Below are 17,146 nucleotides of genomic sequence, written 5' to 3'. Positions count from 1 at the left end.
CCTTGGGCGGCCCTGGCAGCCCCTGGGCACCCGCGCTGGACAACAGACGTTGGTGCCTCCCGCGAACAGGAGCTCCCAGGGCGGTAGACGCGAGGGGCCGACAGGCTCTGCTTGGGGCCTGGAGCCGGGAGGGCCGCCGCTGGGGGGAGGCCGGGCTGAACCCCAGGCAGGGGAGAGGTGGCGTGGAGAAGGGCATGGGTGAGGGCGCGGGGGGTGGGGAAGGAGGCGGCGTCCGGGGCTGAGGGGGAGCAGAGAGACCCCCAGGGAACAGCAGTCGGTCAGGGGCGCAGAGCGACGCGGAGAGAAAGATGCCCTCAGACAAGGAGCCAGAGGACCGTGTGACCAGTTTCCCTGAGCCTCAGGACGACAGGAAGGGAAGAGGCCAGGGATGAGCAGCGAGGTGGGCGAACAGCTCGGACGGCCACACCCAAGGCCCCGGGGGCCCCGCCTGCAGTGCCCGACGGCCTCGAAATCGCCTACGCGACGGCCCGTGCCCGTGTCATCTGGGCGAGCGTTCAGGATCAAAGCATTTGGACAAGCGGCAAGTATGCGATAGAATGGTGTTTATTTAGAAACTGGTACTGTCTTAGTTTCAAACCCGTGGACTCTACACGGACCTGGGACGGGGGGGTCTGCCGACATGCCCGGGCTCAGCTTGTGAAACCATGGTGTTGTCCCGTGTCACTTCAAGCAGGCGTCCTGGCCTCCGGGACAACAATAACAACCACCGACACGAGTCTAGGTTGTTTGTTCTCTGACTCTAAGCGAGTCCCGTGGGGCTGATCGAAACCTAAACTTTTTTCTTTTTGTACCTGAAAACAACGGATTGTTTTTCATGTATTCTCTTCACCTCTGCTGATGAGAAGGTGGACTGGAAATTTGATAGAATAGAAAAAAGACATAAAAAAAATAAAACTACAGCATGCCTCTCCACCAGCCTCCTCGTGCGAAGGCAGCCGTGAAGCATCAGCCAGAGCCCAGAGGCGCCCTCGGACGCCACCGACGCCTGCCTGCCCTCGGCGGGGAGGGGCCGCCTTCACATTTTCGTCTGTATCTCTCCGCCCGCGGCCACTTCTGTGGCTTCCGCAGCAAGGGGCGCGGCCGGGCTCTTGCGCTCCAGGTACTCCACGGTGCCGTAGGCCAGCATGCTCAGACACAGGACGCCCAGGAGGACGTAGAGCTTGACGCTGACGCACAGGAAGGAGCTGCACCCGAAGGCGATGACGAAGCCCAGCGCCTCCCACAGGCGGTAGTTGGCAAAGGCGGCCTCCTTGTTCTTGTCGAAGAGGACACCGAAGAGGACTGCAGAGGAGAGACCCGTGAGCGCGGGGGACCCCCAGCCCCGACTCTCACCCGCGGCTGAGACGGGGGCTGCTCTCCCAGCGCCTCAGCAGAATCAGAGCCTTTCTTTTCAAAATAACAGAGAATTCTAGGGCAGAGAATGACGATGCTGCCCAGCAGGGAAGAACCATCACACGCCCAAGGAACGGGGGGCTCGTGACGCCCCATGCGCAGTGTCCCCGCCAGACCCCCGCCGTGCCCGCCGGCCTGCCTGTGATTTTCCGTCTCCCTGAGGCCGCCCCCCGACGTCCGAGGCGCCCCCACGCCTTCCACACCACACGCCTGCCCCGCGGCCCGTCACGCCCCGGGTCAGGCGCCCCCCTGTCCACAGCGGTAAACCCCAGGCCCCTGAAGTGTCAGTGAGAATTCTGGCTAAGTGCCTACGTGGACGAGTAGGTGGACGGTCGCTTCCGCAAGAGGCCACGGCCCCAGCGGGCCAGAGCCTGTGTCCTCCCAACGGGCGTGACGAGAAAGGCACTCGGTCTGGGTCTTCCTCCCCCAAACCCGCCACGCAGCCCAGCACGGGAAAACCTCAGACAACCTGGAGGGGGGAAGACCTGCGCGCTGACCGGGCTCTTCAAAAGCGTCAAGTTCATGAGAAACACGGAAAAGGAGAGGCTGCCGCAGGCCAGACAAAGGAGGCGCGAGGACCCAACGCCACGGGGCCCTGGGTGGGACCCCAGGGACAAAGGGACATCGTGGGGAAGCGGGAGGCACCCGGATGGGGCCCGACGTCCCGGCAGGTCGTGAACCACGTCTGCTTTGTAGCGCTGACAAACGCACGGGGTTTTGCGCGACGGACCGAGGAGACTCAGTGGGCGGGCGCGACCCGGGAGCTCTCTGCGCCGGCTTTGCGGCTTCTCTGTAAACCTAAAATTATCCCGGCATGAAATGGTTCTCCATTTTTTTAAAGCCTTGCTCCCAGGCCGACCTGTCTGCCTCCCCCTTCCAGGGAAGGCTGCGGGCGGAAGTGACCCCCTGCCGGCCCCTGTCCTCGCACGGGGCACGGGGACCGGCGGTCAGGCAGTCTCGTGCGGTTGGGGAAGGGGAACCGGGCAGGCGAGAGAAGCCAGGTTCCCGAGCCTGCCAGCCGGGACGCGGCCCCTTTGGCAGCTCGCTGGGCACAAGGGTATTTTTAGACCAGATCGTGAGGGCGGAGCATCGGCGTGTGAGGGTTGCCATGCCCACGGCCCCTGTCTTTCAGGAACCGTCACTGTGAATAAACAGAGGGGAGCCACTGGCCCAGACCGAAGGCTCCAATGGCTGGAGGAGGCCTGGAGCCTGGGAGGAAATCCCACGCGGCCCCCACGAGGCTCTGAGCCGGGACGCTGGGGCCTGAGTGGGCACCTGGGGGAGGGTGACAGAGAAACGGGGCGACAGGGAGGCCCGGACGGGGGAGCTGTGCTGGCGAGCCATCGGCCCACAGCACAGGAGGGCGCGTGGCTCGCGGGTTTTCTTACAGGAAAAACATATCGGGATCACATTCAAAATCCAATTACTATTAAACAAAAAATGAGAGAGCAGTTCTTGGGAGGCAGCAAAAGCCACACACACGTCCAGGGTTTGAAAAGCAGAGGCCATGCGGACGCGCCCACGGGGCCGCAGGTTCCGGGGCCCAGGGCGCCGGCCGCTCGCACGCCCCTCCTGTTGGCCCGCGGCCCCCGCACGCGGCTCTCAAACGCGGGAAGAGCAGCAGCTTCCCCGACAACCGGCCGTTCCTTGGGACAAGCGGCTTTTTATCGACACAAAAAGACCGAAATAATTCACTTCCAATGAGCATGCCCTCCTGTCGTTCCTTGGACCGCATGTCACTTAGCAGGGTCTTGACAAAGCCACTGACGTTCGGGACACCACAGGGAGGGTTAAGGCAATTAATTATTCCTCAGTCTCAGGGAAGAAGAAACCTGTTGTCTTGACTGCAATCACTTGAAACGCCTGCCGAGTTGTATAGAATTGTATAGATTATCGTGTCTTCCTTAATGTGTGATGTGTAAACACTTTTAAAATCAAGTTCCTTTAAGTTAGACATGCCCGCTAACATTTAAGGATGCAAGAGCGTATCTGTGCGTGGCTTGGGTGTCGGCCACACCCCTCGGGAATGCCGACGCGCTCTCCCTTGATGCTCATCGGACGAGGTGCGTGGGACTCTGCAGGGGGCGCGGCCTGCCCCCCACCCCCGTGCATGACTCGATGCCAAGGGAAGCCCGAGGGGGCTTCTGCTCCTCTCTCCCCAAGCCGCCTTTCTGCTGTTGGGCAATAACATCGCAGGCCTGGCCTGTGCGCGTTTCCGCCCTTCCTCCCAGGCACTGGCCTTGATCCCGACACACCGGGTGCCAGCACCAGGCCGAGCACGCACGTCCCCTGTTCAGGACGTCACGCAAGCCCCGCCCGCTGAGCCAGCAGAAACGAGCGCGAAACCACACCCTGGAAGCCTGCAGCGAGGGGTCCGCTCGGGCAGGGCTCTGCCGCTGTGGGTGAGCCGGCACAGCACAGGCGCTAAGACCCCGCCCCGGACACGTGGCTTGCGCGGGGACTGCACCTGCCGTCTGGGGGAAGAGGCTCCCCCAGGGCGTCTCGCCGGCCGCCCCGACACCCTTCCCCGGCCGGCCGGAGGCGGGCCTGGGCGCCAGTCAGGCCTGGGGTGCCCACCCTCCTCCCCGTCATGTTCAGCCGCCACCCAAACGTAGCCCCTCGGTCGCTGTCCCCCCGTGTCTCCCGCCACACCCCGCCGAAGCCCCTCGGCTACAGCGCGCCCGTCTCATGGCGGAGGGCCCCTCCCCCGAAGGCCTCGCCGCCCCTACCCCGCCCCCGTGGGGGCTGCCCAAGCCTCCCGGCTCCGAGATGCACGGGACACGCTGGCCTCGGCCGTCCCTCTGCGCCTGGCCTGGCCACTCGCTTCTCCATGACCCATCCCTGCTGCCCTGCCCGGCGTGGGCGGCTGTGGCTTCTCTCCTGCCCCCCAGCTCGGCTGAGGGGCTTGCAGTCCCTGGGCCGCTCCTTCCCACGTGCCCCGTGGACCTGGGGCCGCCGGCTCCCAGGGCCAGGCCCTCTCACCGTCCTCCCGCGTGGCCTCCTGTCCCACGAGCTTGCCCGCGACGAGCCTGCAGCCTCGTGGCCTCTCAGGCTGCAGAGGGCCCCAGGCCACCGCCCTGACCGCAGCCGGCAACCCCGCCCCTGCGGCGTGGCCCCTCCGGCCCTGGGCAGCTGCCCCCTCTCACCTCCCCCGTGGACCTCAGAGATACCCCGACAGCACAGCCTGTGCCTGGAGCTGGACCCCACAGTGGGCCGCCGCACGTGGCACCTCCGTGCTCCCTGGCCTGCGCAGAACACAGTGCCTGCCCGGCGAGCGCCTTTACTGGAAGGCTCAGCGCGAGGCTGGCTGCGAACAGGGAAGGAGGCTCTCACCAGGCACAGAATCTGCCCGAGCCGCCGCCTTGGCCCTGACGACCTAGGACGGTGAGGAGTGCGTGCCTGTTGTGACCGAGTGTGTGGTGCTCCAAACAGATGGGCGCCTCCCGAACCCCACCTCCCCGCACCGCAGCTGTGCCCGGCCACCTCCGCATTTCCCCAGGCCGAGCCGGCGGGGCCTCGCCCGCCCCACGGCCCCCACAGCCGCCCAGTGGAGGGGGCCGGGGTGGCGACCCTCTGCGCTGAGCACTCACCGTTGTTCTGTGTCTGCCAGACGGCGTCGGCCACGCCCCATAGGCCAGAAAACACGAAGAACACAGGCAGCTGGTCGGGGCTCGGTCTCCAGAGCAGGAGGGCGACGATGCAAGACAGGTGGGTGGCCGCACCTGTGGGCGGGGGCGGAGAGCCGCGGCGGTGAGGGCCGGCCGCCTGGCCGTGCTCCTGCCGGGCCTGTGTCCCTGCAGCCCTGCAGGGGTCCGGAGGGCGGGCGTGCCGGCCGACGTGGGTGCCCTCTGCAGTTCGACGGGCCTCTGCCGCCTCTGGCCTCGCGCGCCGTGGTCAGGGGGAGACGTCCCCGTGCCTGGGCGGAGGAGCCCCCAAATCATGAGGGTTCAGACCCAGTGAGGGAGAAGGACTTCTTCCATAGGGTGACGAGGGGGTGTGTCCCCCATCCCGTGGAAGCTGGTCTTCGAACGGGGCGGGGGCGCGAGGTGAGGCCGCCTGGACCCCGCAGGCTCCCTGCCCCTGACTTTGTCCTAACGGGTCAGGTTTCCACCGACCCTGTGTCTCCGGGATGCGGTGACACGACGGCTCTTGACACTCCCGAAACCGCTGTCCGCCCGGGAGGGGCGGGTGCGCACTGGGTCCCCTGAGCCGGTGTGGCCTTGGGACAGCTGCCTTCTCCGTTCCTCGATTTGCCTGTCGGCAAGGTGGACAGCGTCCATGCCGCAGGGCGATCGTAAGAGTGAGACAAGCACATGCAGATCACTTGCCCCCGGCCAGGCCTGTTGGCCGAGGCCCCTCGGGCCTCGCCCGGGCGGCCGGGTAACTGTTTTGTTGGTGCCCTGACTTCTCACCGCTCACAGCATCCCTGGTCCTTCTCCCTTCCCTTCCTGAGAGAGGCCACGTGTGTTCAGCATGAAGTCAGTCGGCTTTGGAACATCCGTCTTTCTGCACCAGGCGAGGGCAGGTCCTGCCCCGCAGGAGCCGCCCCGACGCCCCGCCTTACCCGCGGCCAGAGGCTGGACCAGGGCGTCCCCTTGCGCGCCAGCAGGAAACCTTGCGCTTGCCCCGACCCCGCCCCAGCACGCAGCCCGCCTGCCCGCCGTCCCCGGGGACCGCGGTCCCCACACACCCGTGGGGCCAGCCCGGCAGCACCGGGCGCGCGGGGGGTGCTCCTGCTGGAAGCCGCCAAGGGCCCACCTACCGAAGGCGTAGAGCGGAATCCTGCCCGTGTGCTGGGACACCCTTCCGTACAGCGCAGAGCACAGCGAGTTGGCCGCCGCGAAGCAGATCATCACGTAGCCCACGAAATGGATGCCCAGGGCACAGGTGGCGTAGGACTGCGGACGGACAGGGGGCCGGGTCAGCGCCTCCTCCAGGCTGAGCGCCAGGGCCGGGGGCAGCTCGGGGGTCACTGTGATCGGGGACCCGGTGACGCCAACACGGGCCTGCCAGGGACAGCTGTCCCGCTGGGCCAGCCTGGAACCCCCGTCCAGCCCTGCTGCCCGTGCCGAGGTCAGTGCCGACGCGGCTGAGGGCGCCCCGGGTGCGTGCGAGCCAGCAGAGCGGGTGGACGGACGTCTGCCTGCTGGGGCCTGCTCGGCCCCCGTGCGGGGCGGCCCTTCCCGCGCGGCGGTGAGACCGCTGGCGAAGGGCGAGGGGGAGGGGAGAGCAGGCGGGCGGGGGATGCTCCGTGTGACGCCGCCACGGTCACCGTCCACGGGCCCCGACCCACAGACCGGCCGGCGCCAAGAGCGCCCCGCAGGCCCTCTGAGGACACGGGGCGATCAGGCCGCCCGGGTGCAGGGGCAGAGTCGGAGTGAACGCGCCCTCTGGTGGGGGGCGGGGGCGGGGCGTGGCGTGGGGACAGGGCTGTGCTTCACCCACGGGCCCTCTAAGGAGGAAGGGGCCCCCACGGGGGGCGGGGGTCACCCAGTTAAATAAGCGTCCAAGCCCCTCCCCTCGTGCGGCCGCCGGCCGGCCCTACCCTGGTGTAGTCTCCCGCCAGGAAGGCCTGCTCGAACCCGCTGTACATCGGCAGCAGGACCAGGAGGCGCAGGCGTCTGTCCCGGAGGAGCTTGAAAGTCGACAGCAGGGTGGACCAGACGGACAGCGTCTCGCCTCCGCTCTTCCGCTGCACGTCTGCCGCTACGGGGTCCAGGAGGAGCGCGACCAGCAGCACCGCCAGGACCCCGCTCCCTGGAAGGGCCGCACGGGGCAGCGGCTGCTGTTGGGGGACCGGCGCCGCCGGGCACGGGCTCCGCGGGCCCCACCTCCTTCCCGGGAGGCGACGGTCAACCTCAAACCCCGGCTGCCCGCGAGCCCGCAGGCCGCGCCCGGCCGACTCAGTCGTCACCGCCGCCCTGGGTCCCGCACCCAGCGGCCGTGCACGCGTCAGCTCTGACCGCCTAGTGTCCAGGCGCTGCCATTGCAGGCCGGCGTTGTCTCCCGTGGCATGAAGTGGGGAGCCTGGGGAGAGACCCCGGACGCCGCGCGCCCTCCCCGCCCACGGGGTCCTGGCCGGGTCCTCAGCCCACCGGCCAGCAGCCGGTCTCCCCCTCGGGCCCGTGAGCCCCCTGGTCACCCTGCGCTGCGTGCTCACTGCACCCCGATCCGGAAGACTGTGCGCACTACTGTGGTGCGTCCCCTGCAAAGGGACGTCGTGCGTCTGGGGACAGAAAGTTCCGCGTGAGCAAAGACGGGAGCGTCCCCGAGAGGAAGGGCTGGGAGCGAAGCCAAGGGCAGGGCCAGTCCCGGCTGCTGCGCTGGTTTGCAAGGAGCGCGGCGCGACCTGAGCCGTGAGGCCGGACACGTGCACCGAGTCGGCCCGAGCACGGAGGACGGCGTGGCCGCCTCTGGGCTCCGTGCCCCTCAGCCTGGCAGCACGCGTGGGGGCCCGCGGGTGAACTCAAGCGCAGCGCCAGCCGTCCGCCCTCCTGACTCCAGCCAGAACTCCCTCCAACCCAGAACACGGGGACAGGCGTCTTCTGGAGATGATCTGGGTCACTTCACGCCGCTCTGTCCTCTCGCCAACCCTATCACTTTCTTCCATCCCTTGGAGCCGACAGGCACCCCCTGCAGCGCCCACAGGGGTGGCCGTGCCTCTGGGCCACCGACGGACAGCCGGCCGCGGCCGAGCTGTCTGCAGAGACGGCGGGCCCGCCCTCACGCTCACCGCGGGAGCCCGTGGCCAGTATAGGCCTGCCCGGAGGGGCGTCCATCTACTTCTCCGCTTTATTTCCGGACACATCGCCCCTCTGCCCCACCCCATGGTACACTCGACAGTGTAACAGCCTATGAAATGCCGCGTGGCAGCCCCCAGAGCCCTGCCCACCGGGCTGTCCGGCAGTGGGTCCCCACGCCTGGGCACGGAGGGTCCAGACCTGTCAACGGTGACACAGGCTCCCGGACCGGCCTCGTCACCTAGTGTGTGGGGCCACGTGGGATGGGCGTGTCCACGGTCCACCACATGGCCATGGTTCCTTCCCCGCGGTCTCCCCGGTGGGGTCTGAGTGCCCGCCCAGGAGGCAGCCGCCCGCACCGGCCAGCACCACACAGGCACCGAGAGGCGGGCCACGGAGCCGCGGGCGCACTAGGGGACGTGTGTGCCCCGAGCTGCCCCGGGACCCAGAACCAGCTCGAGGGGCGAGAATTGGGAAACTGCCGCTGTTGCACAAGCAGCGGCCTGCGCCCTGAGGGAGCTCGGGGTGGGGGAGGGGCGCGCTCAGCAGCCTGGAAACCGTTGGGGGGCAGCGGTCCCGGCCCTTCCATCTGCTCTCCCCCTTTCTTCCATCTTGACGGCAACGTGGCCTCGCTCCAAGGAAAGAGACTAACAAGGCCCTGCCAGAAAGCCAGGAACAAATAGCAGGCGGCACTTTCTCCCCGCACCACGCACACGTCTCCGCCTCACATGACCTTCGGACTTCAGGTCCCTGGGGGGCAGCTTCTCAGAACCAGGAACAGGGTGTGACCCGTGACTCAGGCCTGGCTGCTGCCAGAGGGGCCGAGGGGCCTGGAGGGCGTCCGTGCCAGTGGCCCATGCAGGGAGCCGGGGACACGCGGGGAGAGACTGGCACGCAAGCCGGGAGCCGGGGATGCAGACGGCGCCCGCGCCCACGGCCTGAGCCGCTCCTGAGGGCGCGCGGGGCCAGCAAGCTGCAGCCCGGGACCGGCCCTGCCCGGGGCTCCGGCGCGTCGGCCTCACTGGGGCAGCGCGGCCTCCGGGCCCCCGCGGGCCGGGTCGCCGTCTCCGGGGAAGGCCTTGCGGCAGAGCCGAGGCGGAGGCCTGGGGTCCTCATGCCTGAAACAGGCGCCGCGTCGCCCTCTACAGAGAGGCTCCCACCCGGCCCAGAGCCGGCCTCTCCTGGAGGGCAGGGTCCGTGCCTGGGCCAGCGTGACCGGGGTCGGGGGGGCCCGGACAGGGACCCGGGAACCTCAGCTCCATCCAGAAGCTCCCACGAGGCCCCAGCCTCTCCACTGTCAAGGCGACAGTGAGGGACACAGGTCACGAAGGCCTGGCCGACCGCCCCGTGGCGGACGGGCCCCGGGGCCCCGGGGCCCCAGGGACGGCCGCGAACAGCAGGAGCCTTAGAGACGGCGGGGCGGGGTGTGATCCGGGGTGCGGGGCTCAGCACGGCCCCGCCCGGGGGGCCCCCTTCCCCCGTCCCCCCGCAAACCGCTGTCAAGCGGGCGCCACAGCCTCTCGGGCCCCGCATCCCCGAGCCTCCAGGAGCCTTCCCCGCCCCTGCCTGCATCTCAGTCCCCGGGCCCTGTCCCTGCGGCGGCGGCCACTTCGGGGTCCGCTGGCCCCTCTGGTTTCGGTCCACCTTTGTCAAAGCACCGGCCCCCGCGGGCGCCCCCACGTCTCCCCACCGCCTTTCATCGTGGCCCCCAGGACCTCACTCTGTCGGCTGAGGCTCCAGCCGCCCCCTAACCGGCCCCTGGCCCGAGCCCCGCACCTGTCTCCTCGGCACCGAGCGCTCGCATCCCCTTCCGCCGGCATCTCCCACGCTGAACAAAGTCCTCCTTCTCCGCAGGCCCGTCCTCCCCCACGTCCCCTGCCCCGTCCGTGGCTCAGCCCTGCCGGTCTTTGCTCTACAGACTCTCCGCACCTCCGCTCTGGCCGGCTCTGCCACGGCCCTTGTTTGTCACCCCGCCCCCCCCCCGTGGCCTGCTGTCCTCCCGCACTGCCCCCCCCCGCCCCCCGCGTGAGGCTAACACTGACCCCCGTCTGAGTCTGCCACGGCCAGACCCCCGCACAGCCCCGAGGCCCTGCCCGAGGGCCCTAGCTCGTCGCCCCCTCGGGCACGGGCCCCGCCCACTCGCCGCCTCCTGCCAGGCCCCTGGTCGGCCGCTCGACCCCCTGCGCCCTCCCAGCTCCCCTCCTCCGCTCGCCCTCCGAGCCCCCCTGCGGATCCGCCTCCCAGCCAACGCAGCCCCCGAGCCCCGTTCCCCACAGAGGCGCAGCCACACGTCGATGGGGAACTTTGTTCAAAACTCTCGCCATAGCGGAGCCCGGCTGGGTTCCGGAGGAGAGCGCGGTTAGCGCCCCCTGGTGCTCACTGGGCTTCATCTCCCCCAGTGGCCGCCGCACGAGGGCTCACTCGGAGCCCCCGGCCCGGAAGCGACGTGAAGGGAGCTGCGTGGGGGCGGCCGGCAGCCGATTGGGCCTCACGCCTGGAGACCCCGTGACCCGCCCCCGCCCTTCGGCGCCGCCCCGGGGATCCTGGGGCGGCCCCACGGATCCACGCGCGCTAGGCCCTGGGGTGTTAAGAGCCGCCCACAGTCTTCGTGAATTTCAAATTCAAGCGTGACCAAAAAATAGATTTCAGTTCCCTCCAAAATGGTGACCGGAAACAAACAAAAACTTTCCAGTGGCGATAACCCTACCACCGCGGGAGCGAAGTCGTTTAGAAAACCGCCAGCCCAGATGTTTTCCTTTGAGACGGGCTCCTGAGGACCGGACTCGCTGTGACAGTCGCCCGCTCGGGGGCGCCGTCTTCTCCAAGGGGTTTGGGGCTGGTCAGGGCGGGCCGAGCGGGCCAGGGGGGCCCACCCGGCCCTTCCGCGGGGGCCCCGGGGGCGGCCGCAGGGGAGACGGCCCTCTGCGGGGCCTGCGCCTCACCGGACTCCGGCCGTGGCCGAAACGCGAGCAGCCCCCCTGCAAAGCCCGGTGCGCCAGGCGCTGCCCGACGTGGCGGCCGTGGCCCAGAGAGGCCGCGGGGCGCCGGCAGGTGGCCGTTGTGACTTTGAAATAGTCTTTTCAATTTGGCTAATTAAAATTCAAAGGTGCACCTGCTACGGGTCGGCCCGCGCCCAGCAGGGGGCTCCCCCCCAGCACCCCCGAAGCTGCGAGCCCTGGCCAGTGGCCGATCCCAGGGTCGCCCCCCGCGGGACCGCGCCCGGGGCCGCAGAGCACGCACCTGTGTAGACGCCCAGCAGGGTGTAGATGAGCTCCTGGGAGGGGCGCTGGGTGCCGTTGGCGGGCGCCGTGGCCATCAGGCAGTCTCTGGCCCCGCAGGACAGGAGCTGCTCCTCAGGGATGGGGTCTGCGGGGAGGGGCAGGCGGCGTGAGGACACCGGCGACGTCATGGGGCTCGGGAAGAGGAGTGTGGACACACCCCAAGCCGGGCGTCGCGGGTGCCCGAGGTCCCGGCTCACGGCGCCGGGCGGGTTTGACTGAGCATCTCCGCACACGCCCCGGGGAGCGTGTCTGTACACTCCATTTTTGGACAGTCCGAGCAGCTGTGTCATAAACGTTTGGTGCCTGTCAAATTACTTTCCTGACTTAAGTAAAAAAAACACAACTTTCTAAATGAATCAGGATATAAGAGCGCAGATGAGAGCCGATGCCAGCCTGGCTGGGTTCTCGTTTAGACACGGTAGCAGCTCCGTGGCCTTGGGCAGGTCATTTCTTATCTTTTCCGAATGGCCGTTTCCTTATCCGTGGAAAGAATAAAATGTGACCTATCACATCGCATGAGAAAACGGGGAGACGGGTTTTGAAGGCAGAGTTTCCCAGAGGCAGGACTTTCTGCGAGAGGACCCGGAGCAAGAGCCCGGAATCGCCCTGTGACAGCCGGGGGGGCCGTGACGCCCCGTTATTAAAGGCTTCCTACAAGAATCGATGAGACCTACGTTCCCCGCCCCCGGTTCTCCCCCTCCGGCGTCAGGGGGTGCGGGCGCAGCACAGGTGTGCCCTTCACGGCCATGCCGGGGCCAGCGCGCTAGCACGTCCGCCATCCGATGTTCAGGCTGGTTAAGCACGAATGGTCGTGGGTGTGGCATTTAAAACACTGCTCGGTGGCCCCGGTCGGTGTGGCTCGGTGGGCTGGGCACCGTCCAGGAAACCGAAAGGTGGAGGGTTTGATTCCCGGGCGGGGCACCGGTCTGGGCTGCGAGCTTGGTCCCCGGTTGGGGCATGTACGAGAGACAACTGATCCGTGTTTCTCCCTCACGTTGGTGATTCTCCTCTCTCCCTCCCTCCCTTCCCTGGTCTCTAAAACCAAGAGACCTGCCCCCGGGTGAGGACAGAAGGAAGCTTGCAACGCATCCGCGTTCCCTTTGACACCCGCTTCTGTGCAATATTAAAATCCCATTAACAAAAGGAAAACAACCAAGCAAAACAGAAAACACTGCTCAGCAGGTCAGGTCAGGGGGCAAATGAACCATTCGCGCCCGTTCTCACGCAACCTGAGAGGACAGCGCTGGCTCCACAGACCCAGCTCCGCGGGCGGCGGCCTCGCCTCCCGGGGAGGGGAGCGTCCGGACCCGTGGGGACCCTGCCCACCCGCAGCGTCCCGGGGCACAGCGGGGACCCAGAGGACGGCGAGGCTCAGGCAGGCTGAGAACCACGTCTTCAGGGCCTCGCAGGGTCACCGGCTCTGGTGGCAGAGCAGCGGCGTGCGCACCCAGGATGGGGGCCCCCGGGGCCACCCACGAGCCTGCTCCCTTTTACCTTGAGTGGGCGTCTGGCCAAACACCAGAGACGAGATCAGGTTGCCCCACACCCCAGACGACTGGAATATGAGGAAGAACATGCCGAAGTACCGGTTCACCACGTCCTTGGCCACTCTCCCTGCCTTCTCCGCCTGCGCGTTCCCGGCCACCGTGAGGTAGGTGCAGTGGGCCGACCACAGCGGCGCCGCCCCCAGGCCCAGCAGGATGGAGGTGGGCACCAAGGTGTACCTGCGGGCGGGCAGGAACGGAGGGGCCGCTGACCCCGCTCTCCCCGCCCTGGGGGAGGAGGAAACCTGGCCCGGGCCCACGGAAGCCTCTTTAGGCTTATGGACCAGGTAGATCGGTGGGTGCCCCTTGCCCCAGCCACCATTGGCCCCGGGAAGGGAGCCCAGGCTTGGGACTCCTCTGGTTCGGGCTTGTTGGCAAGGGTGGCAGGCAGAGCCGGTGGCCTCTGCGCCTGGAGGTGACGGCCGTGCGCTGGGACCCCAGGCGGGAGGGGGTGGGCCTGGGCGGCCCTCGGGGCTTCGCTCCTAACGGCTGTGGGCGGGGGCCGGCCGGCGGGTCCTGCCCTCCTCCGCGCAGCTTCTGCACGGACGCCCCATGGGAACCAGGAAAGGGAGGCTGTGGGGCCACCACAATTGGCGTGTCCCCGGGTGACGAGCGGGTGTCTCGCAGAGAAAGGCTCAGGGGTGTGCCTGGGGGCAGGGCGCGTGGCCCTGCCTCCGGGGAGCAGGTGGAGTTCAGGCTGGGCCCGCCCACCATCAATGCTAAGGGCCGGGCTCAGTGTTGGCTCCGTGGGTCCCCCTGGCTAAGCCTCCCGGAACCCACCCTGGGGCCGCTGTCCCCGGGGCCGTAAAGGTCCTCGGTCACCGAGAGGGCGGCCACCCAGGCCTGAGGGAAGGCCGGCCTGGGCACCGGGAGGCGGGGAGGGGCCGCGCCGGGCGCCTCGCGGGGCCTACCAGCTGGCGTAGAAGTTGCCCAGGGAGAAGGTCACGTAGCAGCTCATGGCGGCGACGATGGTCCACTTGCAGCCCAGCGTCCTGATGAGCAGCGGCGGCAGCAGCATGGAGGACAGCAGCACAGCGCCGTAGAGCGTGCTCAGCACGGCCACCCCCAGGCCCTGCTCGCTGTACAGGCTGCTCTGTGGGGCGGAGGGCCCTGCTCAGCGGCGGGCGGGTGGGCGGGCCGGGCCTCGGGGCCCCACCACCACCCGAGGACAGCGTGGGCTGCCGGGGGCACAGTGTGCGCGGGCCTGCACGCGAAGCTCCGTGTCACACTGTGTGACCACGCGCGCATGCTCCGCCTTCTGTCATCTGTCCTTTGAAAGCCTAGTGCAGCCTGGGAAGAAGTGACCAGAGGCCAAATAGGGAAGGAGAATGAGACCCTTTCCCCTTATCTCACCTGTGAGAGGAGAGGAGGGGGAGGGGGCAGGAGTCCAGGGCCAGGGGCAGGGCTGTGGCCCCCGACAGGGACAGAGCTGCCAGGTGTCTGTAACCCCAGCAAGCAGCCCAGGAGGGCACTCAGGTCAGCCCGTGGCACCGGGAAGACTTTTCTAGAAGGAGTGAAGGCCCTGTGAGCTTTGGGGGGCAGGGGGACGAGGAGCGGATCTGGGAAAGCGGGGGAGGTGCTCACGAGGGGAACCGTGGGGACGCGTGTGCCCAGGCCCTGTCCTGAGGTGACAGAACAAGGGACACCGGGCTGCGGACGTGTGAGGCCGGACAGCCGCCCGACCACACCCTGCGGAGCCCGGCCCCCGCTGGGGAACCGGACCGGACCGTTGGGTGCACGGAGGGCCTGGCGAGGGAGCGGAGCAGGAGGTGACCCTCGGCCAGGCTTGCGTCCCGGGCACAGGGAGGGGGCAGGGGCGTCCCTGCTGAGAGCTGAGTGCCGGACAGGAGGCCGGCCGTAGTGGCTGCTGCGGAGGGAAGCGTGGGGGGCGCGCCGGGCTGGCGGGCTCTCGACCAGGGCTGGCGCCCCGCGGCTCTTGCTGCCGCCTTTGCCTCCCCTTTGGGGCCCGAGGACGAAGCCGATGAGAGGGAGTTACAGGCGGGAGCGTCCTCGGTGGCCGGTGCGGTCACCTCTGTCCACGTCGTCATGTTATTATGCTTTAGCCAGTCCCGACAGACGGAGGCGGTCGCCCCCGTCGGACGCGTCTCTAGCCAGGGCCGGGGGCCGGGGGCCGGGGGCCGGGGGCCGGGGAGAGGCGGGTCTGGGCTTGGATGGAGGGTGGGGGGCGCAGGGGGGCCGGCTCCAGGCCACAGCCAGAGGTCCTCTAACACCTCCTGTCTCCGAGGCAGAAGGGACCATGCCCAGGAGAGCGGGCCCCCCCCCCCGAGCCTGCCGCCACCCTCGCGGCCGCTCCGCTGTCCCCGGGCCACGGCCGCTCCGTCCCGAGTGAGGCGCCCCCTGAGCCGGGGCCCTGGGCCTCTGCGGCCCCCTTTCCTTCGTCCGCCCCCCCCCAGTGTCCACGCGCGGGGGTCCCCTTGCCGTCTCTCTGCTGAGCATCTGAGGGTTCCGACCCCGTGGGGGGAGGCCCGCGCCCCAGGGAGCTGCCTCCCGCAGGGCTTCCCGGTGGGGGCCTCCGTGGGGTCCGCAGCCTCGCCGAGCCCTTCGGAAGCGCCTCTCCTCTGAGCGCGAGCCCTTTCGCGCAGCGGAAGGGAGTGTCGTGCACCCAACGTCTCACAGCGGGGCCTGGTCCTGGGGCGCCCCACCCGCCGCACTGCCGTCCTCCCCGAGCCCCACTGGAAACAGGACCGAGCGGGGCTTCGCGGGGAAAACAAGCCCACGAGAGCTCGAGGCGGAGCCCTCAGGCCCGAGGGCTTGTCGCCCGGTGCCGAGGACAGAAACCCCAGCCTCTGCCCCGCGCACCGCCGGTCCCGGCCTGCTGCGCTTCTCTGGGTCACGCCGGCGCACCCGGGCGAGGGGGGCTGCCCCATGCCCCCCACCGACAGCCATGTGAGACCCCACGCACGACCGCAGAAACCTCAGCAGGTGGCTCGCAGGCCACAGGCACAGCTGTGGGTGAACAAGGTCCCGGGGGCTCAGGCGCGGCCCCTTCCCGCCCCACCCTGGGGCCCCGCACGTTCAATTCTCAGGTAAAGATCAGACTTCAAGGCGGCTGCCTGGGGAACGGGTGGCCAATCCACCGCGGGCACACGTGCCCACGGCCCTTCGGAGAGGCCCGAGGCGGGGGAAGGCCACGGGGCCAGGCAGACACGGGTTCGTCCACGTCCACGGCTGTGCGTGGAGCAGCCCCACACTCTATGCGGCCCCGCGCAGCCTGACCCGTCCCCGGCCCTGCCCTGGTCACAGAGCCAGAGAACGCACGATCCTGCCTGTGTCTCCTCTAAACCACGGAGGCCGGAGGCCCGGGCGCCTCCCCTAGCCCTGGAGACGGACCCGCCCTCCGGTCCAAGGGTCAGACCCACGCCCTCCTTGTGCAAGCCCGCTGGGCGGGGAGAGGCCGCCCCGTGGGACCCCACGGCGACACGGGGGCGGCTGCTCTTCCAGGGGCTGGGCTGAGTTGCCCAGCAAGCACACCCGCGGTCCCCTGGCCTGTGACCAGGGGTCCTTGGGGGTCAACAGGGCGCGCGGACCCTACCTGCAGGTTCTGCAGCCCCCCGTAGGCCGTGAAGAGAAGCAGAAACCCCAGTGAGACCACGAGCACATTCCTCAGGCTCCTGTCCATCGTGCCGGCGGCCGGGTCCCCCCTCACGGCCACGGAGACGCGGGGCCCCCCGCGGACGCAGCCGGGCGCCGGGGTCGCTGTGCCGAGCCGTCGCGCTCTGCCCTGTGGGTGAGAGGGTCAGTCACTGAGGTTGCCACAGAGCACCTCCGCGTCACGCATTTAACTTTGTTGCAACCCGCAGCAGCCACTTTCCAACAGGGCAAAAGATCAGGCCTTCCCGGCGTGCGTGTCCTTGTACGCTCCCTGTTTACTTCTGCCAGACAGAGTCCCTGCAATAAAGCGGCAATTTCATGTTACAGGATGGAACTACGCATCACATGAAGTTGCAGACACGCACCACGATGCACACATCACAGTACCTTCCTCATCAAGAGAAATTGTCAGGGGTGCGGAACCTGACACGAACTTTGGTCTTAACAACACAGTGTACTCATTGGCTTGAGGACATGCAGTTCAGCTTCTGAAAGAGTCGGCATGCGTGTAAGAACCAGGGCCGGCCTGTGTGACTGCGCCGTCCTGCAGTAACAG

General features: G+C 68.3%; 1 protein-coding gene across 2 annotated transcripts; it reads right to left on the bottom strand.

Annotated features, from left to right (window-relative positions):
- Window positions 1-1,011: 1,011 nt before the first annotated feature.
- UNC93A (unc-93 homolog A) lies at window positions 1,012-16,618 on the bottom strand. 2 transcript variants are annotated; one of them, XM_054595021.1, is made up of 8 exons: window positions 16,532-16,618; window positions 13,890-14,071; window positions 12,929-13,158; window positions 11,394-11,519; window positions 6,959-7,170; window positions 6,176-6,311; window positions 5,004-5,135; window positions 1,012-1,302 (listed from the first exon to the last, which is right to left on the bottom strand). In XM_054595021.1, the coding sequence occupies exons 1-8, from the start codon at window positions 16,616-16,618 to the stop codon at window positions 1,037-1,039; spliced, it is 1,371 nt and encodes a 456-aa protein (XP_054450996.1). In that variant the 3' UTR covers window positions 1,012-1,036. The 2 variants fall into 2 exon arrangements, with proteins under 2 accessions (XP_054450996.1, XP_054451001.1); XM_054595026.1 differs by lacking the exon at window positions 11,394-11,519.
- Window positions 16,619-17,146: the final 528 nt, after the last annotated feature.

The sequence above is a fragment of the Pteronotus mesoamericanus genome, unplaced genomic scaffold (genome assembly GCF_021234165.1).
Source record: "Pteronotus mesoamericanus isolate MK-2021 breed Mesoamerican mustached bat unplaced genomic scaffold, CSHL_Meso_final contig_134, whole genome shotgun sequence".
NCBI classification, from domain to species: Eukaryota; Metazoa; Chordata; class Mammalia; order Chiroptera; family Mormoopidae; genus Pteronotus; species Pteronotus mesoamericanus.
This window is presented reverse-complemented; position numbering and strand designations above follow the sequence as displayed.